This window comes from Bufo bufo, chromosome 5 (genome assembly GCF_905171765.1).
Source record: "Bufo bufo chromosome 5, aBufBuf1.1, whole genome shotgun sequence".
In the NCBI taxonomy this organism is placed as follows: domain Eukaryota; kingdom Metazoa; phylum Chordata; class Amphibia; order Anura; family Bufonidae; genus Bufo; species Bufo bufo.
The window spans coordinates 368184904-368208175 of NC_053393.1; the positions used below are offsets into that span (position 1 = coordinate 368184904).

General features: G+C 47.3%; 1 protein-coding gene across 1 annotated transcript in view; it reads left to right on the forward strand.

Annotated features, from left to right (window-relative positions):
• The window catches only part of EXOC2 (exocyst complex component 2), a 200645-nt gene extending 189139 nt beyond the window's left edge, over positions 1-11506 (forward strand). The window contains exons 26-27 of the mRNA XM_040431963.1: positions 6750-6809; positions 11221-11506. Coding sequence (XP_040287897.1) covers positions 6750-6809; positions 11221-11314 — 154 coding nt within the window. The 3' untranslated portion in view covers positions 11315-11506. The remainder of the gene's footprint in view (positions 1-6749; positions 6810-11220) is intronic.
• The last annotated feature ends 11766 nt before the right edge of the window (positions 11507-23272 follow it).

Below are 23272 nucleotides of genomic sequence, written 5' to 3' on the forward strand. Positions count from 1 at the left end.
GTCATACGCCATGCGCCTGCGCCGCCCACTTTATGAATGAAGCAGGCGGCGTGGGCGCATGACGTATGACTCACGCTGCCAGCACCTGTCCTCCCGGCCTGCCTCCTCCCTCCTCTCTGCTACCTACCGAGCGGCGAGCGCTTGTAGTTGTAAGTACCGGTAATACACAGCGCTCCTTATGCGATTACATACAATTACAATTAACTATTAGACATACGATTATACAGAGAGCGGGGCCCGTGTAGTAGAATACAGTCACTGCACGGGCCCCGCTGTCATTATAAAAGCAGATGCCGGCCCTCAGCGTGTATTGAGGGTCATTCACTACAGGGACACTTATGGAGGGGATCAGTGGATGACACATAGCATAAGATGCTATATATGTGTCATACACAGATCCTCATAACAGTGCCATCCAGAGACCCCAATAAGAGCCACCCACAGATCCCCAATAAGAGCCACCCACAGATCCCCCATAAGTGTCACCCACAGATCCCCCATAAGTGTCACCCACAGATCCCCCATAAGTGTCACCCACAGATCCCCCATAAGTGTCACCCACAGATCCCCCATAAGTGTCACCCACAGATCCCCCATAAGTGTCACCCACAGATCCCCCATAAGTGTCACCCACAGATCCCCCATAAGTGTCACCCACAGATCCCCCATAAGTGTCACCCACAGATCCCCCATAAGTGTCACCCACAGATCCCCCATAAGTGTCACCCACAGATCCCCCATAAGTGTCACCCACAGATCCCCCATAAGTGTCACCCACAGATCCCCCATAAGTGTCACCCACAGATCCCCCATAAGTGTCACCCACAGATCCCCCATAAGTGTCACCCACAGATCCCCCATAAGTGTCACCCACAGATCCCCCATAAGTGTCACCCACAGATCCCCCATAAGTGTCACCCACAGATCCCCCATAAGTGTCACCCACAGATCCCCCATAAGTGTCACCCACAGATCCCCCATAAGTGTCACCCACAGATCCCCCATAAGTGTCACCCACAGATCCCCCATAAGTGTCACCCACAGATCCCCCATAAGTGTCACCCACAGATCCCCCATAAGTGTCACCCACAGATCCCCCATAAGTGTCACCCACAGATCCCCCATAAGTGTCACCCACAGATCCCCCATAAGTGTCACCCACAGATCCCCCCATAAGTGTCACCCACAGATCCCCCCATAAGTGTCACCCACAGATCCCCCCATAAGTGTCACCCACAGATCCCCCCATAAGTGTCACCCACAGATCCCCCCATAAGTGTCACCCACAGATCCCCCCATAAGTGTCACCCACAGATCCCCCCATAAGTGTCACCCACAGATCCCCCCATAAGTGTCACCCACAGATCCCCCCATAAGTGTCACCCACAGATCCCCCCATAAGTGTCACCCACAGATCCCCCCATAAGTGTCACCCACAGATCCCCCCATAAGTGTCACCCACAGATCCCCCCATAAGTGTCACCCACAGATCCCCCCATAAGTGTCACCCACAGATCCCCCCATAAGTGTCACCCACAGATCCCCCCATAAGTGTCACCCACAGATCCCCCCATAAGTGTCACCCACAGATCCCCCCATAAGTGTCACCCACAGATCCCCCCATAAGTGTCACCCACAGATCCCCCCATAAGTGTCACCCACAGATCCCCCCATAAGTGTCACCCACAGATCCCCCCATAAGTGTCACCCACAGATCCCCCATAAGTGTCACCCACAGATCCCCCCATAAGTGTCACCCACAGATCCCCCCATAAGTGTCACCCACAGATCCCCCCATAAGTGTCACCCACAGATCCCCCCATAAGTGTCACCCACAGATCCCCCCATAAGTGTCACCCACAGATCCCCCCATAAGTGTCACCCACAGATCCCCCCATAAGTGTCACCCACAGATCCCCCCATAAGTGTCACCCACAGATCCCCCCATAAGTGTCACCCACAGATCCCCCCATAAGTGTCACCCACAGATCCCCCCATAAGTGTCACCCACAGATCCCCCCATAAGTGTCACCCACAGATCCCCCCATAAGTGTCCCCCACAGATCCCCCCATAAGTGTCACCCACAGATCCCCCCATAAGTGTCACCCACAGATCCCCCCATAAGTGTCACCCACAGATCCCCCCATAAGTGTCACCCACAGATCCCCCCATAAGTGTCACCCACAGATCCCCCCATAAGTGTCACCCACAGACCCCCCCATAAGTGTCACCCACAGATCCCCCCATAAGTGTCACCCACAGATCCCCCCATAAGTGTCACCCACAGATCCCCCCATAAGTGTCACCCACAGATCCCCCCATAAGTGTCACCCACAGATCCCCCCATAAGTGTCACCCACAGATCCCCCCATAAGTGTCACCCACAGATCCCCCCATAAGTGTCACCCACAGATCCCCCCATAAGTGTCACCCACAGATCCCCCCATAAGTGTCACCCACAGATCCCCCCATAAGTGTCACCCACAGATCCCCCCATAAGTGTCACCCACAGATCCCCCCATAAGTGTCACCCACAGATCCCCCCATAAGTGTCACCCACAGATCCCCCCATAAGTGTCACCCACAGATCCCCCCATAAGTGTCACCCACAGATTCCCCCATAAGTGTCACCCACAGATCCCCCCATAAGTGTCACCCACAGATCCCCCCATAAGTGTCACCCACAGATCCCCCCATAAGTGTCACCCACAGATCCCCCCATAAGTGTCACCCACAGATCCCCCCATAAGTGTCACCCACAGATCCCCCCATAAGTGTCACCCACAGATCCCCCCATAAGTGTCACCCACAGATCCCCCCATAAGTGTCACCCACAGATCCCCCCATAAGTGTCACCCACAGATCCCCCCATAAGTGTCACCCACAGATCCCCCCATAAGTGTCACCCACAGACCCCCCCATAAGTGTCACCCACAGATCCCCCCATAAGTGTCACCCACAGATCCCCCCATAAGTGTCACCCACAGATCCCCCCATAAGTGTCACCCACAGATCCCCCCATAAGTGTCACCCACAGATCCCCCCATAAGTGTCACCCACAGATCCCCCCATAAGTGTCACCCACAGATCCCCCCATAAGTGTCACCCACAGATCCCCCCCATAAGTGTCACCCACAGATCCCCCCATAAGTGTCACCCACAGATCCCCCCATAAGTGTCACCCACAGATCCCCCCATAAGTGTCACCCACAGATCCCCCCATAAGTGTCACCCACAGATCCCCCCATAAGTGTCACCCACAGATCCCCCCATAAGTGTCACCCACAGATCCCCCCATAAGTGTCACCCACAGATCCCCCCATAAGTGTCACCCACAGATCCCCCCATAAGTGTCACCCACAGATCCCCCCATAAGTGTCACCCACAGATCCCCCCATAAGTGTCACCCACAGATCCCCCCATAAGTGTCACCCACAGATCCCCCCATAAGTGTCACCCACAGATCCCCCCATAAGTGTCACCCACAGATCCCCCCATAAGTGTCACCCACAGATCCCCCCATAAGTGTCACCCACAGATCCCCCCATAAGTGTCACCCACAGATCCCCCCATAAGTGTCACCCACAGATCCCCCCATAAGTGTCACCCACAGATCCCCCCATAAGTGTCACCCACAGATCCCCCCATAAGTGTCACCCACAGATCCCCCCATAAGTGTCACCCACAGATCCCCCCATAAGTGTCACCCACAGATCCCCCCATAAGTGTCACCCACAGATCCCCCCATAAGTGTCACCCACAGATCCCCCCATAAGTGTCACCCACAGATCCCCCCATAAGTGTCACCCACAGATCCCCCCATAAGTGTCACCCACAGATCCCCCCATAAGTGTCACCCACAGATCCCCCCATAAGTGTCACCCACAGATCCCCCCATAAGTGTCACCCACAGATCCCCCCATAAGTGTCACCCACAGATCCCCCCATAAGTGTCACCCACAGATCCCCCCATAAGTGTCACCCACAGATCCCCCCATAAGTGTCACCCACAGATCCCCCCATAAGTGTCACCCACAGATCCCCCCATAAGTGTCACCCACAGATCCCCCCATAAGTGTCACCCACAGATCCCCCCATAAGTGTCACCCACAGATCCCCCCATAAGTGTCACCCACAGATCCCCCCATAAGTGTCACCCACAGATCCCCCCATAAGTGTCACCCACAGATCCCCCCATAAGTGTCACCCACAGATCCCCCCATAAGTGTCACCCACAGATCCCCCCATAAGTGTCACCCACAGATCCCCCCATAAGTGTCACCCACAGATCCCCCCATAAGTGTCACCCACAGATCCCCCCATAAGTGTCACCCACAGATCCCCCCATAAGTGTCACCCACAGATCCCCCCATAAGTGTCACCCACAGATCCCCCCATAAGTGTCACCCACAGATCCCCCCATAAGTGTCACCCACAGATCCCCCCATAAGTGTCACCCACAGATCCCCCCATAAGTGTCACCCACAGATCCCCCCATAAGTGTCACCCACAGATCCCCCCATAAGTGTCACCCACAGATCCCCCCATAAGTGTCACCCACAGATCCCCCCATAAGTGTCACCCACAGATCCCCCCATAAGTGTCACCCACAGATCCCCCCATAAGTGTCACCCACAGATCCCCCCATAAGTGTCACCCACAGATCCCCCCATAAGTGTCACCCACAGATCCCCCCATAAGTGTCACCCACAGATCCCCCCATAAGTGTCACCCACAGATCCCCCCATAAGTGTCACCCACAGATCCCCCCATAAGTGTCACCCACAGATCCCCCCATAAGTGTCACCCACAGATCCCCCCATAAGTGTCACCCACAGATCCCCCCATAAGTGTCACCCACAGATCCCCCCATAAGTGTCACCCACAGATCCCCCCATAAGTGTCACCCACAGATCCCCCCATAAGTGTCACCCACAGATCCCCCCATAAGTGTCACCCACAGATCCCCCCATAAGTGTCACCCACAGATCCCCCCATAAGTGTCACCCACAGATCCCCCCATAAGTGTCACCCACAGATCCCCCCATAAGTGTCACCCACAGATCCCCCCATAAGTGTCACCCACAGATCCCCCCATAAGTGTCACCCACAGATCCCCCCATAAGTGTCACCCACAGATCCCCCCATAAGTGTCACCCACAGATCCCCCCATAAGTGTCACCCACAGATCCCCCCATAAGTGTCACCCACAGATCCCCCCATAAGTGTCACCCACAGATCCCCCCATAAGTGTCACCCACAGATCCCCCCATAAGTGTCACCCACAGATCCCCCCATAAGTGTCACCCACAGATCCCCCCATAAGTGTCACCCACAGATCCCCCCATAAGTGTCACCCACAGATTCCCCCATAACAGTGCGTCACCCACAGATTCCCCATAACAGCGCGTCACCCACAGATTCCCCCATAACAGTGCGTCACCCACAGATTCCCCATAACAGCACACCTTTTGGTTCAAAATATTTTTTTTCTTATTTTCCTCCTCAAAAACCTAGGTGCGTCTTATAGGGCGAAAAATACGGTAGTCAGAACCTAGCGTTACAAAAAAAAAGTCACAGTCCTCCCTTAGAGATCTTGGTAGATATCTAAGTAGATATCCTCACTTAGACATCTTGGTAGATATCTAAGTAGATATCCTCACTTAGACATCTTAATAGATATCTATTGATTTTGTGCTGCCTGAAACGTTGTGTGTCTTTTCCTCAGAATCTATGTGAGTCTCAATCTGTGATCAGGTGGGGGAGCAGCAGGGGGAGACATCGGTCAGTGCACGTAGCAAGCTCTCCAATTGAACACCGGGAAGAATTCACTACCTCAGCAAAGAACATTAATATATTATATATTATAGATCCATGGGGATTTTCTTCCATTTGCACCATAAATGTTCTTTGCTGAGGTAGTGGACTCTTCCTGGTGTTCAATTGGAGACCTTGCTACGTGCACTGACCAATCGGATGTCTCCCCCTGCTGCTCCGCACATTTATCACAGCTTGAGACTAACATAGACTCTGAGGAAAAGATGCTGCTGCTTCCCCCTATTCCTTGTATTTACTATTTCAAGTGAGGTGGTTTGTGAACTTAGATAGAGGTTGCAGGTAGGGAAGATGGACAACAGGCTGCTGAAAAGAAAAAGATGTCCCTTTCTCCTAAAGGCCAGTTTCAGACAAGCATATTCAGTCCAGGAAATACGCTCCTTGTGACGGCTGCATTTCTTGGACTGAACACTGCTGCTGTGACAAGAACTCGCATGCCTGACCACAGGTCCACTGACCTCTACTCATGGCATTATTTCATTATTGTACAGAAGACCCACAGTAATCTGGAACACACAGCATCATAAATCATTAGAGGAGCAGTGTTCAGTCTGGGAAATACAGCCATCACAATATGTTTGTGTGAAACTGGCCAATAAGATATAATAACAACTTTGAGATATTTACTTGACTATGATTTTATGTAAACTAAAATTTTTGAATGTTAAAATTAAGAGGCTATATGCTGTGTAAGTGTAATGTGGCTGAACCTAAAAGATACTGATATGGCGCACCAGACATGTTTAGGTACTAAGATCTTGGGTAGATGTTGCCTAAATCATCATCCTGCTGTATTTGTTGTGTGTATCTCTGCTCATATCACATGTAGGTTATTTGCAAGGGCGTCCCTATAGGGGATACAGAAGTTGCACAGCCAAACTTCTAGATTTTTATTTTTTTGCTTATATCACAGGAGTACATTTGACCAAGCACTGGACGCCATTCCCCAGCTTTCAAATGGGAGTGATAAAAAGTAAGTAAATTCAGTCATTTGCTGTTGAGAAAATGTTTTCTGTCTTGATATGTTACGTAAATATGGGGAGAAATTGACAGCAGATCAATGATGTTGTTTATGTTGGCAGGCTGCATAAAAAGTCTGTTCACCTTCATAGCCATGCTTCCTAATCATAAGCATTAAAGCAGTCATCCCATGGAAATCATTTACAATACAATATATGTACAATCGCTGGGACCCCCATTAGCTCCCGGGCCCCCTTTCCGCAAGGTTTTAAATGGAGCCATACTCGGCTACCTCCGGCATAGCCATATACACTGAACAGAGTGGTAGTGTGCATGTGTAGGAACTGCTTCCCAAGAATGGGGGCGCAGGACCCCTGTTCTAGTGATTGGTAGGGTCCTAGCGATGGTATTCCCAGTGATCATAATTTGTGGTAAATGTTTTCTGTGTGACTTCTTTAATTCTCTGACTTTGCTTGTAAAATGTAGGATGTCTCACTGAGATTTGTTGCATAATATTTAAAATTTTGCAACTTGCCTTTGACTGCACTGCTACACTGACTTTTGATGTACTAATGCCTTGAAAAAATATTTATACCCCTTGAACTTTTCCAAATTTTTTCTGTTACACCAACAAACTTTAAAGAGGTTGTCCGAGCTTTTATTATTGATGACCTATCTTCAGGAACGGAGGAGGTCCAATTACTGCTAGCTGCTGGGATGTCAACGGCGAGCAGAGCTGTTCAAACAGCTGATCAGTGGGGGTGCTGGGAGTTGGATAGGTCATCAGTATACACTGCGTGCAGAATTATTAGGCAAATGAGTATTTTGACCACATCATCCTCTTTATGGATCTTGTCTTACTCCAAGCTGTATAGGCTCGAAAGCCTACTACCAATTAAGCATATTAGGTGATGTGCATCTCTGTAATGAGAAGGGGTGTGGTCTAATGACATCAACACCCTATATCAGGTGTGCATAATTATTAGGCAACTTCCTTTCCTTTGGCAAAATGGGTCAAAAGAAGGACTTGACAGGCTCAGAAAAGTCAAAAATAGTGAGATATCTTGCAGAGGGATGCAGCACTCTTAAAATTGCAAAGCTTCTGAAGCGTGATCATCGAACAATCAAGCATTTCATTCAAAATAGTCAACAGGGTCGCAAGAAGTGTGTGGAAAAACCAAGGTGCAAAATAACTGCCCATGAACTGAGAAAAGTCAAGCGTGCAGCTGCCAAGATGCCACTTGCCACCAGTTTGGCCATATTTCAGAGCTGCAACATCACTGGAGTGCCCAAAAGCACAAGGTGTGCAATACTCAGAGACATGGCCAAGGTAAGAAAGGCTGAAAGACGACCACCACTGAACAAGACACACAAGCTGAAACGTCAAGACTGGGCCAAGAAATATCTCAAGACTGATTTTTCTAAGGTTTTATGGACTGATGAAATGAGAGTGAGTCTTGATGGGCCAGATGGATGGGCCCGTGGCTGGATTGGTAAAGGGCAGAGAGCTCCAGTCCGACTCAGACGCCAGCAAGGTGGAGGTGGAGTACTGGTTTGGGCTGGTATCATCAAAGATGAGCTTGTGGGGCCTTTTCGGGTTGAGGATGGAGTCAAGCTCAACTCCCAGTCCTACTGCCAGTTTCTGGAAGACACCTTCTTCAAGCAGTGGTACAGGAAGAAGTCTGCATCCTTCAAGAAAAACATGATTTTCATGCAGGACAATGCTCCATCACACGCGTCCAAGTACTCCACAGCGTGGCTGGCAAGAAAGGGTATAAAAGAAGAAAATCTAATGACATGGCCTCCTTGTTCACCTGATCTGAACCCCATTGAGAACCTGTGGTCCATCATTAAATGTGAGATTTACAAGGAGGGAAAACAGTACACCTCTCTGAACAGTGTCTGGGAGGCTGTGGTTGCTGCTGCACGCAATGTTGATGGTGAACAGATCAAAACACTGACAGAATCCATGGATGGCAGGCTTTTGAGTGTCCTTGCAAAGAAAGGTGGCTATATTGGTCACTGATTTGTTTTTGTTTTGTTTTTGAATGTCAGAAATGTATATTTGTGAATGTTGAGATGTTATATTGGTTTCACTGGTAAAAATAAATAATTGAAATGGGTATACATTTGTTTTTTGTTAAGTTGCCTAATAATTATGCACAGTAATAGTCACCTGCACACACAGATATCCCCCTAAAATAGCTAAAACTAAAAACAAACTAAAAACTACTTCCAAAAATATTCAGCTTTGATATTAATGAGTTTTTTGGGTTCATTGAGAACATGGTTGTTGTTCAATAATAAAATTAATCCTCAAAAATACAACTTGCCTAATAATTCTGCACTCCCTGTATAGCAAAAGCGGACAACCCCTTTAATTCTAACAAGCTCAATGTGAATACGTGTAAATTAGCTTTCTTTGCAAAAGGATTTAAAAATGCTGAGTCTTTCACAACTACAGCATATCCTTCCAGTCATTGCTCAGCTTTTTAAACATACTTATGTAACAAAACTAGGAAAATAGCTAAGCCAGCCTCTCATCTGCAAGTATTTCTTTCAGAACAAAAGCCCTTTATCAGAGCAAAACAGATTCTAGTTGAGAGTCCTTTGGGGAAACTCTGGGTGGGTACTATTTCTATTATGGAGACCATCTAATATATGTGATGACTATTGTAGGATAGGGAACGGTCCCCTTAGTTTCAGGGAAAAATATATGCAAATTAGCATGTCTAACAACTGCTGGCATCAGACATCAGCTTAGAAATGCCAATTTGATTATGTTTCCCAGAAACCCAGAGGATCATATATATTGCTGAATAGTATACTGGTCTCGCCTTCTTTCTGTTCCTCCCCCCTGCTAGCCAAAAACTAAACAAATATCATATATTACACACAAAAAGTTAGGGATATTTGATTTTGGGTGAAATTTATAGAAAACGTAAAAAGTTTACGCTACAGTTAAATTACATCATGAAGGTAGGGCATTTAAGTAGAAGCATGCAATGGTGATTTCCTCATCTTAAACAATTTATTGAAACAAAAGCCAACAACAGTGGTTGGTATACCAACACAAAAACTTGTCATTTGGCTTGAGCATCAATTAGAGCTTGACAACAACGTCTCGTGCTGTTCACAAGTCGACTTATTATTTGCTGAGGCATGACATCCCATTCTTCTTGAAGGGCGACCCTCAGGTTCTGGCATACAGAGTTGCGAGCCTCTACATGGCGATTCGACTGATCCCATAGGTTTTCAATAGGATTCAGTTCTGGAGAAAGGGCAGGGCACTCCATTTGAGATGTCTCCAGCAGCCATTCCCTAATGATGCGACCTCGATGAGCTGGCGCATTGTCATACATGAAGATGAATTTAGGCCTGTGTTGTTAATGCAAAGGCACAATGACTGGATTAATGATGTTATTCAAATAGTATGAGCTTGTCACTGTAACATTCACAAAGTGTAGAACAGTTCTGTATTGACTAGACACACTTGCCCACACTAACACCACCACCACCAAAGGCAAACAATGGCTCATGCATAACGTTCTCCTTGACGTCTTCAACATCGTTGGCGGCGATCATTTCCTCTCAGCATGAATCGACTTTCATCTGTGAACAGCACTGAGGCCCACTAGTCCCTTGTCCAGCGTAGATGCTGGCCCATGCAAGACGATGACGCCTGTGACTGGTACTGTGGTCAGGTGGCCTTGCAGGTTGTCTTGCACGCAGACTACGCTGATGTAAATGGTTTCGAATAGTCTGACGTGACACTTGGGTGCCTCTCACCTCCCTTAAATGTGCCCGGAGTTGTGTGGTATTCATCATCCGGTTCCACAGGGCATTGTTTACAATGAAGTGGTCATCAGTGTGGGATGTGGCCAAAGGACGTCCACTTCTATGCCTTTTTGTGACTCTTCAGTCTCTCTGTAACTCTGTTGCAACCTGCTGATGACACTCTGTGAAACTCTAAGCGCAGTGGCTACTTCCGTCTGAGAACATCCTGCTTGAAGCCTTGCAATGGCGAGGTACTGTTGATCAATTTTTAGGTGTCGTCTTGGTCCCATGATGTCAAAATTGAACTAGGAAATTTATTGGGCGATTCTTGGATCAAACACCAGTTGTGAATTTTGCTGTTAAGCTCCTTGTTAGAAAACAGCAAGTTGTGCAAAAAGTATTGAAACATTGAACAGTTGGACATTCAAAGGTTTAGAGAAGGTCGCATTAAGTTCACCTGTTAAGGTTAGAGTGAATTTTAGGTTCATCCTGAAATTCACCCACAAGCCAAATATCCCTAACTTTTTGTGAGTAGTGTATACAGTATATACATAGTACCCTAATGGCAAGGTGCTCTGTGTAGTGTTAATTCTGTATTTGCATTATATACTATATCTATGATATTGAATTTGTCTGACTCTCCACAGGTTACTTGAGCAGCTGCTGAATGAGTTTAAGAGCAGTATGCACTTACAGCTTGTGTGCTTCCAAATGTCCTCCAACTATGAGCAGAAGACTTAAGCAACCAGCGTATCCAAGAAAAACATACTCTGTCAATTTTTTTGTAACCTTGTTTAATCCTTATGTCTGTATTACATTTTAGTATTGAAACAGAGCTCTTGCAATTACTAACTGTTGTTCCTAAGGTATGCACTACTATTTACCACTAATATACCATATTACTGAGCATGGAATAAAAGCTGGTTTCTCTCATGTAAGACTCTCATTCTTATTAGGACTTTCAGGATGTGTGGAGCTCACGTGAAGCATATTATACCAGTTCAGACACAGCAGAATTGCTGCAGATATCCAGTGTGTATTCTGTAATGCAAATCTATGGCAGTTTACAGTAAAATACATGTGAATGGTGTTTAGAGAACCTCATCCACCCTTTGGATTGTATAGGGTGAAATCTGTGACAAAATCTACTTGAAACACATGCAAACTTAGCTATGGACTTGTAATGAATTTGCAAAAAAAATCCACAGCTGAAAATACTAACCACGTGTGGACTTAGCCTTAAAGGAAATGTGGCATCATAAGATGACCTATTGTTTTTATGTGTAACATATTTTAAAGAATATTTGGTGATATTATTTTTAATTTTCGTTGTCAATAATTATATTTAAACAAAAACCATAAAATGCTTCAGTTTGCGCACTGGCCACTAAGCCTCATTATAGGGGCCACTTCTTGGTCTGTACAAATCACTTTACTGCAGTTACCTGTTTATATCTATACACAGAGGTGATATCATTAGAATGACAGATAAGATAGGATCCAGCATTCACAATAGGTGATTGTCAAATCTTATCTGTTCTCTTTCCTTGTACAATGACCTCTGCACAGGTCACAGAGCATGCCTAGAAAACTCTCCCATAGAAGTCAATGAGGTCCCCTCCTGACCATTGTGTCTATGGACCATGGGGCTGCCATAAAGCAATTTTTTTAAATGCTGTTAAGAACAACTCAGTCAAGATGGCCGCCCCCATAAACATTTCAGGAAATAGAATTAAAAAATCTGCAATCAGAAAATAAAGACAGCTTAGAAAAAAGGAGATGTGTTACTATCTGGTTTTAAAGAATAACTTAACTTTTTTAATTATTATTTTTTAAATGTCCCTAACGCTATAATAATACATTTTGTAATGGATTTTATTAATGCATTTTGAATTTTGAATAAAAAATAAGATATCCTCCCTAAAGCGTACACTTTCTCTGTGTGCTTAAAATCTACTTTCTCGTACTTTATTCCATTGGGGTATATACATAAATCCGCAGCACTCGTCAGTTAAAGCAAATGGTTGATTTATTCCATAGAAAAAACAGCAGGTGGATGCGACGTTTCGACCGTCCTCGGTCTTTCTCAAGCAATTGCTTGAGAAAGACCGAGGACGGTCGAAACGTCGCATCCACCTGCTGTTTTTTCTATGGAATAAATCAACTATTTGCTTTAACTGACGAGTGCTGCGGATTTATGTATATACTTTGAAGCTGGGATCAATGGCCAGGATCTCGATCTGCTTGCACCACCATTACCGCAAGTAAGGTACTGTTTATGGTTTTCCCAATTGTTTTTTTTTGGGCATAGTAGTGCTGCCGGATCTTTCTATATTATTCCATTGGGGGACACAGACCATGAGTATAGCTTAGAGGTATTAGTAGGAGGGACACTATGCAAATATAAAAGAAGCTCCTCCTCTTCGGGCTAACCCCAGGCTCCACCAGGAGGAACTCAGTGTTTGCTTAGTGTCTGGTGAAGGAGGTTGACACTTACTGATTCTACTCCTTTTTGTTATTTTCATTCTAGATGGGGACACAGGTCGGCATGGCGCCTTCCTGGTCCCCCGTGGAGTGCCTGCCGCCGTCTTTTGGACGCTGCCTGGCTGCCTCCATTTTCCCCCCAAGAAGAGAAGTGGATCCGGGCTCGACCTGTTAGCTCCGGCATCCCACCAGCCTCTGGGTCACCTGCTGCTGCCCTCCATCCAGAGGACTGTACTCAGGGAGTCAGATGTCTGAAGAGGTGAGCCCTGCTGGTACTGAACAGAGGGAGAAGACTTCAGGAGCAGATAAGTATACTGCAATCCCTCTCTGCTCCCTCCCCCCCCTGCCTTATACCTATGGGCCGCCTGGGTGAACTAGGGAGTGGGTGTTATCTCTGTCTGGGGGTTCTAGGGTATGGAGGCACTATACTGAATAATATCTCCCTGCTGGGACTCTCGGCTCCCATTGAGTTTTTTTCTATGCGGCATGACTTCTCTCTGCGCGGCGCCAACGGGCGCCGCTTCTACCATCCCGCAGCAGCACCCACCTGCGGTGGGTCAGGTGGGACCGCACGCTTCATCCGGAGGCCTCAGACAGCAACTGCAGGGGATGCCGTACCTTCATTAACCCCCGCTACGCCGCGTTCGGCACCGGGGGACATTTTTTCATGTACCGCAGGGAGTGGAGCGCGCAATTTTTTTTTCACGCTTCTATGACGCGTACGGGGGGGCGGAGCCTAGCGATTCGCTCCGGCATCTTCCTCCGCCTGCTAAAAAGATTCTCACGCCCTTGGCTGCTCCCCTGCTCCTCTCTGATACAGCTGTCATAGCTGTGTGGGTAAATGCCTTTCTTCTGATGTCAACGATTGTGAGTTCAAATCCCAGGGGAAACTTTTAAGGCTTTCTTTTTTCTAACTGCAACTGGTAGATCTTTTTATAGTTGTTATCATGCCTAAGCCTAAGTCTGCCAAGACACCTTCTCAGGCCCCAATGGGGTCCTGTATGGAGTGTTTTCTACCATTTTAGGCCACTGGTGTCTGTGCCTCCTACCCTGCCCCTGGACAGGATCTCCTTCTTGCCCAACCCTGTCCCTGCGGAGCCTGCGGTACCCGCTTGGGCATCTGCCATGTCCAGCGCGGCCGCTGATTTGGCCTGAGTCGCCAAGGCAGCCGTGTCCTTTATGGACCGTATGGTAGTTGCTAATCCAGTGGCCCCAACCACTCTGTCTCCTCGCAGTGGGGTTCCCGCAGAGGTCGCCTGACTAGCAAGAGGCAGCATGAGTGGCAGCATCCATCCTTGGATGACTCCGTTTTCCCCCCTCGTCTAGAGGTGCGTTCAGACGACTCTCCCCCCCTAGGGAGCGCAGGACCCTCCGCCTAAGCTCTCCACCATGTGGCGGACTTAGTAGCTGTCCGTGACACCTGTAATCTCCAAGGGGATTCTCCCCCTTCCTCTAGGTGGTTCGCCCTTTTTTCCGTCCAAGAAGCCGTAGGTTGCTGCGTTTCCTATCCATGAAGAATTTTCCGCGGTCATACCCAGAGCCTGGGACAGGATCATCCTTTTCCGGCTGACAGTGTGGAGGGGTGGTCTTCTCCCCTAGGGTGGATCCCCCGGTGGCCAGGTTATCCAAGAACACAGCTCTCCCTGTCCTTGACGGCTCCTCTCTGCAGGACGCTGTGGACAGGCGCCTAGATTCTTTCTCCAAAGCCATTTTATCACTGGCGGGCACGTCACTGCGACCTGCCTTTGCCTCGGCATGGGTGGCCAGTGCTCTCTCGGTGTGGTTGCAGCGCCACCACCAGAACCTGGCGGAACAAGATGCGTCTACTGACACACTGGATTTGGTTCTCCAGATGTCTCAGGCTTCCAAATTCCTTTGCGAGGCTTCCATGGACATTGGTTCCCTCTTTGCCCGCATTGCAGCCCTCTCGGTCATTCAGCACAGAGAGGTCTGGTTGAAGGTGTGGGACGCCGACGCTTCTTCCAAGTGTTCCCTTGCTAACCTCCCCTTTGAGGGTTCCAGGTTTTTTAGGGCTCAACTGGACGAGTTCTTCTCTGCCGCTACAGGGAGCAAGAACACTCATCTTCCACATCCTAGGTCCAAGCGTCCTTTTCGGACCCGGTCTTCTGGTTTCCGGTACCATTCCTTTCGCTGCTCCTCCGCAGGGGGGCTACAGGACTCCCGCAAGAAGCCCTCCTTCAAGCCCCAGCCTTCATGATGCCCAAGGGCGAGGTCGGCCTCCCTGCTGCTTCCAAGCAGTCTTCCGCATGAAGGGTCGCCCCCACCCCTCGTGGTGGGGGGCCGTCTGCTCTCGTATCATCAGGTTTGGAGGGCTCATGTTCAGGACGCCTGGGCTCTAAAAATTGTAACGTCGCGTTACAAGATAGATTCCGTGCCTCGGATCTCTTGATGGCAGTTTCTTCCCTTCTGGACCGGGGGGTTATTACCCTAGTTCCCCCAGAGGAACAGGGCACAGGTTTCTATTCAAACCTGTATGTCGTTCCAAAGAAGGAGAGGTCGGTGCGTCCGATCCTGGATATGAAGCTGCTCAACATTTTTCTGCAGGTACGGAGGTTTCAAATGGTATCCCTCCGCTCCGTTATTGTTTCTCTTCTTCAGGGGAGTTCCTCGTGTCCGTAGACATCCAGGATGCCTATCCGCATGTCCCGATCGCAGAATCTCACAAACGATTCCTGCGCTTTGCCATTGGTGGCCGACGCTATCAGTTTGTCGCCCTCCCTTTCGGGTTAGCTACCGCCCCTCGGGTCTTTACCAAGATCCTAGCGCCTTTCATGGCTCTTCTTCGCACCAAGGGCATTTCTTTGCGGCCTTACCTGGAACAGCGTCCGGATCACTGTTCAGACTCTGGAACAGCTCGGATGGCTGATCAACTTCCACAATCCTTCTCCTCCCGACCCAGAAGCTCTCCTTCTGGGGATGGTTTTGGATGCCTCGACCGCCAAAGTGTTTCTTCCAGACTCCACCTGCTGCGCTCCCCGTGTCTCTCTATTCGGGAGTACATGCGGGTCCTGTTAAACAAAACAAGCAATGCAACAGCTCACTGCAAACCAAATAAAGTACAAAATTGCATCATAATTGCAAATGCTAAACTAATAAGTTAGAGATACTTGGCAAATCGTTTTGTACAAAATTATTTGAGCCCGTCTGCCGCACGTCAAGGCAATCTCTAGTTAGACGGGTTCCTAACACTAAATATACCTGTTATGTGCCATAGCGGCTATCATATAATTCAGAAAGTGCAGGTTCCACTTACATGCTGGATCAGCCTGAATTTCTGTCATTTTCGAGGCCAAAATGGCCTCCATTATATCCAGGGAAAGCAGTTACCAGCATGCACGCCGGGCCCACTCCACACCACCCCTGGCGCCACATGGTCACCAAGGACTGCAATGAGAGTCCACACACTATCTCTCTCCTGGTGCCAGATGGCTTCAGTGAGTGAGGGGGAGTGGGCCAAGCTATATACTAACACTAATTAAAATCACTTTATTCACAGATTGAACATAGTCCTGTTCAGGGAATACTATAGTAGAATGTGGTCATAAACACGAGAATTCACAGCAATACCATCATTCTAAAATATAACTTTTAATATTTATGTATAAAAAAGTCAATACACCCTTATAATTATAAATAATTAATAATAAGAAAAAGAAAATCAAAATCTAGGGTCAGATTGATGTATCCTTGCAAGGTATTAGCAATATGATTTGTAGGTATTACTGGGGCCTACTGGGAGATATATCCCTAGTTCTGGCCCTAATGTAGCAGCCCTGCCTAGACACGGAATAGCCGCCCCGATAGGGGCGATCCCGTTTCTCGTACCTCCTAGTGTCCCTAATTTAACCCTATCACGGGGTGGATACCTATATAGGGGGACCCTATAGGAATCCCTAGGCTGATATACACAAAAAAATAAAAAATGGATATAAATACCCAAAATTAGTGACAGACAACACCCTAATAATAAATGTGAATAATATATAAGATTGAAGAAATCAAATATCCAATAACGGCCCTACGTGTTTCGCCTGGTTGGTGTCAGGCTCATCAGGGGACATATTTGACAAAGGAGTACCTGTCACCATAGATAGTCACCTGAATATTTACAAGTATTACTATACACACATAAATTTATTTTGTTTTTCTATTTTTCTCCTTTGTGATAATCAGAGAAATATTGGAACATATGATAAAAATAGGCCAATAGCTGAAACGCTGATCAATCAATTTATAAGGTGATCAAGTCAGTTACTGTAACAGTAGACATTAGGTATATGGAAATGATCTAGGTGCTGATATTCAAATAACCTAGAATCATTCACAAGTCTCGTGCTTCAGCCCGTGGCCAGACTGGGATAAACCAATTCATATATCTAGGTATATAACCCTCAGTCAAATATAATAAGACTGTGCCTGTTTGTTTACATCAAGCCCAAATTATGCCTATAATGCATACCAGATGTAGGATACAGATAGATCTAACATCTATGGCATAACAACATTAGTTGCTTAGTCAGCTCAATAAAGATTGCCGATCCACATCAAGAGTGTAACATCCGTTATCAATACACAGTATTGAGTGGTATCAGATAGTTTTTGCTGATATCAAGGGCGATACTTGCGTGCCCGTTCATGGCTCGATAGGTAGGCCGTGATGGTGTCCAGAGGTCAGGATGCCAATATCGATGGCAGCATCGTGATGACAAACGTATGATGGCGTCCGGTAGGCAGGCAGCAAGGTATTGCCGGCGTTCTTACCTTTTAAACTGTTACTTCCGGGTATCGGGTCACATGGGGTTCCCACATGATGTTAGTGCCAAGTGGCGTCTGACGTCAGACGCCGGCACGTGACCATGTGATCCTCTGTGGGAAATGAAGCAGGTCGCGTCTGACATCAGACGCTCCCACGTGATTACTGTGCCGGTCATGTGACTATTGAACCAGGCCGGTCACATGATTATTAGGCCAGGCCAGTCACATGGCATATCTAAACAGCCATTGGGGGGGCAGAACAGGAAACAAAGTAGGCTGACTATTGGGCAATGCTGTACATGTCTTACTATATTTTATTTTCAGCCACATATATATAGAGTTACATACAGGTAACCAAATATAGATTGTTAGGTAGATATCTGTTTAGGTATACCAGGCTGATAAATTAATATCTATGTAACCATTATATGGATTAATTAAAGGGTGATTGGCAAATGTATAGTCGGGGTCCAGTATAAAAGAATTGACCCCCCGATTGATACTTATTATGATATATATAGGATATGATGATCCTGAGAGATAGATAGGACGTCTTAGATAAAGCACGCATAGATGGTTACATAGATATTAATTTATCAGCCTGGTATACCTAAACAGATATCTACCTAACAATCTATATTTGGTTACCTGTATGTAACTCTTTATATATGTGGCTGAAAATTAAAATATAGTAAGACATGTACAGCATTGCCCAATAGTCAGCCTAATGGCTGTTTAGATATGCCATGTGACCGGCCTGGCCTAATAATCATGTGACCGGCCTGGTTCAATAGTCACATGACCGGCACAATAATCACGTGGGAGCGTCTGATGTCAGATGCGACCTGCTTCATTTCCCACAGAGGATCACATGGTCACGTGCCAGCGTCTGACGTCAGACGCCACTTGGCACTAACATCATGTGGGAACCCCATGTGACCCGATACCCGGAAGTAACAGTTTAAAAGGTAAGAACGCCGGCAATACCTTGCTGCCTGCCTACCGGACGCCATCATACTTTTGTCATCACGATGCTGCCATCGATATTGGCATCCTGACCTCTGGACACCATCGAGCCATGAACGGGCACGCAAGCATCGCCCTTGATATCAGCAAAAACTATCTGATACCACTCAATACTATGTATTGATAACGGATGTTACACTCTTGATGTGGATCGGCAATCTTTATTGAGCTGACTAAGCAACTAATGTTGTTATGTCATAGATGTTAGATCTATCTGTATCCTACATCTGGTATGCATTATAGGCATAATTTGGGCTTGATGTAAACAAACAGGCACAGTCCTATTATATTTGACTGAGGGTTATATACCTAGATATATGAATTGGTTTAGCCCAGTCTGGCCACGGGCTGAAGCACGAGACATGTGAATGATTCTAGGTTATTTGAATATCAGCACCTAGATCATTTCCATATACCTAATGTCTACTGTTACAGTAACTGACTTGATCACCTTATAAATTGATTGATCAGCGTTTCAGCTATTGGCCTATTTTTATCATATGTTCCAATATTTCTCTGATTATCACAAAGGAGAAAAATAGAAAAACAAAATAAATTTATGTGTGTATAGTAATACTTGTAAATATTCAGGTGACTATCTATGGTGACAGGTACTCCTTTGTCAAATATGTCCCCTGATGAGCCTGACACCAACCAGGCGAAACGCGTAGGGGCGTTATTGGACATTTGATTTCTTCAATCTTATATTCTTCTTATATATTATTTACATTTATTATTAGGGTGTTGTCTGTCACTAATTTTGGGTATTTATATACATTTTTTATTTTTTTGTGTAGATCAGCCTAGGCATTCCTATAGGGTCCCCCTATATAGGTATCCACCCCGTGATAGGGTTAAATTAGGGACACTAGGAGGTACGAGAAAGGGGATCGCCCCTATCGGGCGGCTATTCCGTATCTAGGCAGGGCTGCTACATTAGGGCCAGAACTAGGGATATATCTCCCAGTAGGCCCCACTAATACCTACTAATCAAATTGCTAATACCTTGCAAGGATACATCAATCTGACCCTAGATTTTGATTTTCTTTTTCTTATTATTAATTATTTATAATTATAAGGGTGTATTGACTAATTAAAATCAACCTGTGGGACAGACGAGCTGGTCAGGAGTGCACGACTGGGGAGGCAGCCACACCTCCAGCACGAACTGCAGAGAAAAAAAAAAAGGGGGTCAGTCAGCACATCCCAAAGCGCAGGGGCACGTTGCTATGGCGGAGAACAAGACTGTTAAACAAAACAAGCAATGCAACAGCTCACTGCAAACCTAATAAAGTACAAAATTGCATCATAATTGCAAATGCTAAACTAATAAGTTAGAGATACTTGGCAAATCGTTTTGTACAAAATTATTTGAGCCCGTCTGCCGCACGTCAAGGCAATCCAAGGCAAGGCAATACATGCGGGTCCTGGGTCTTGTGGTAGCCTCTTTCGAGGCTGTACCATATGCCCAGTTTTTTTTCACACTCGTTCACCGCAACAGGAGATCTTTCTCTCTGGGACAAGACCTCTCGTGGTCTGGATGCTTGCATCCGCGTGTTTTCTGCGGGTTCAGGCAGCTCTTTCTTTGTGGCTGTCCCCTATGAACCTGACGGCGGGAAGATCTTTACTCCCGTTTTTCCTGGACGATCGACTCCACCGATGCCAGCCTCTGGGTTGGGGCAGCGTTCTCCGGTCCCACGCGGTTCTGGGGGTTTGGTTGGCGACGGAATCTCGTCTCCTGATCAACATCCTGGAGCTGAGAGCGATTTTCCACTCTCTCTCCATTGGATTCCTCTCCTTGCCGGCCGCCCGGTGAGGATTCAGTCGGACATTGCCACGGCGGTGACTTACATCAGCCATCAAGGTGGGACCGCAGCCGGACAGTGATGCAGGACGTGAGGAAAATTCTGCTGTGGGCAGAGTCGCACGTTCCGGTGTTGTCAGCGGAATTCCTTCCAGGAATAGACATCTGGACTGCGGACTTTCTAAGTCGTAACAAGGTGGATCCAGGCGAGTGGTCTCTGCATCCGGATGTATGCGAAGACGTGTGCTGCAGGTGGGGCCGTCCGGATGTGGACCTGATGGCGTCATAGGTTCAACAACAAGCTCCCGGTGTTCCTGTCTCGCGCCTGGGGTCCGAAGGCGTATGGGGTGGACGCGCTGGTGTCTCCGTGGCAAGACTTCAGCCTCCTCTATGTCTTCCCTCCACTTTCTCTACTGCTGAAGGTTCTACGCAAGATCGAGGCGGAAGAGATTCCGACCGTTCTCATCGCCCCAGATTGGCCTCGCCGCGCATCGTCATCTGACGTGGCTCGGATGCTGGCGGATGCCCCATGGCCTCTTCCCGACAGAGAAGACCTACTGTCTCAGGGTCCGCGCTTCCACCATAATTTACAGTCACTTCGTTTAACGGCGTGGCTGTTGACACAGCCATCCTGAGGAAAAGGGGGTTCTCGGATTCAGTGGTTAGAACCATGATCAGAGCGAGGAAACTGGAGGCCTCCAAGGTCACTAGGGCGCGATGGATCCGCTCGACTATCTCCACGGCTTATCGCGCTCGTGGTAGGGTTCCCCCAGCTAGGATTACCGCTCACTACACTAGGGCGGTGGGAGCTTCCTGGGCAAGGCGCAATCGTGCCTCTGCGTCTCAGCTGCATAAGGCGGCCACCTGGTCGTCCTTACTTACTTTTACGGAATTTTATCAGTTGCATTCGCTGGCTTCGGCTTATGCTGTCTTTGGCCGCAGGGGTTTTGCAGGCTGTGGTTCCTGTTTGACCGATGGACGTTCCTCCTGGCGGTGCTGATGTTTTTTTCCACCCCATGGACTGCTTTGGGACGTCCCATGGCGTGTGTCCCCCAATGGAAAAAAGTACGAGAAAAGGAGATTTTTTGTGAAACTCACCTGTAAAATCTTTTTCTCGTCTTTTCCATTGGGGGACACAGCTCCCACCCATTCGGCCTGTTGCAGGAGGGGTCTTCAGTTCAGTTCCGTTTGTGGTTGGACCTCATGGGCTTTGGTCCGATGGCTTCCGTTATTTTTTTCTTGTCTCCTCCTCCTACTGCTTTTGCAACGCCTGAGTTCTTCCTGGTGGAGCCTGGGGGTATAGCCCGAGGAGGAGGAGCTTCTTTTATATTTGCATAGTGTCCCTCCTACTAATACCTCTAAGCTATACCCATGGTCTGTGTCCCCCAATGGAAAAGACGAGAAAAAGATTTTACAGGTGAGTTTCACAAAAAATCTCCTTTTTCTGTACACGGGCTGTTCAGTTTTTGAATGGGGCCGCAGCACATGCAGTATGGGTAGGAGCACACATTGCTGCTCCTGCCCGTGCCCCCTCAGAGATTACTAAATACTGGCATAGCACATGGGTACCCTATAGCCATGCGCTATGCCAGAATTAGCTGAGCGGAGCCTGTGGCTGCTTCGCTAAGCTAAGAGTCCTGCATTTAAGGTTTTAGCTTAGCGAAGCAGGCACAGGCAGGAGCTTACTCCGCTCAGCTAATCTTGGCATAGTACATTGTTACAGGGTACCCATGTGCTGTGCCAGCATTTAGTAAAACTCTGGGGGGAAGGGGGGGGGGGACACGGGCAGGAGCAGCAATGCTGCTTGCTGCATGCGCTGCGGCCCCATTCATAAACTGTACAGCCCATACTACGTACTTCTGAGAAGTCAGCAGAGTACAGAAAATTGGATTTTAAGCGCACAGGGAAAGGTGCACTTTAGGGGGGGATATCTTTATTAAAACTTTTTTCCAAAAAGTTAATTAAAAGTCTAGTTACTCTTTAATCGGCAGAAAACATTTTTGGTGACACATTGTCTTGAAACGGGTTGTTCAAGCCAAGCTGTGCATCCTGAGGAAGGCCTGCATGCTGAAACGCCAATGTTATGTGCGTTTGCTTTCCACGGTACAGAATAGAAAAGTGTGTCTAGAGGTCCCTTGGATCATTCTTGCACACTAGTCTTCTATGGTGACCACCACCACCACCCATCTCCTGCCGAAGCAAATTCAGTGCGGTAATTACCTATGATAAAATGTTGCATTTTTTATCATCTCTATTTTACAAAAGCACAGAGTATTTTATAGTCATCTGATATGCAACCATTTTACCAGTTTATAGTGTGACTCTGAAATGAGTGAAAATGGTTAGTGCTGCCTTTTATCAGGTCAGGACTGAGTACCTTGTAATTCAGTTGTAACTCAAAACCACATTTCTTCATAAAATTCTAAACCCCAAAAGAGTTATTACTCACATGTCCTGAGTAGTTTTACGCAAGGTATTTTCCCTATGTTCTCTACTGTTTTACTCTCACAGAGTCAACAAATAGTATTACTGTTTTCTATTTCCTCTATATATTAATGTCACTGCAATTAAGCAGAATAAATATTGTGGGAACTTTACACTTGAAAGAT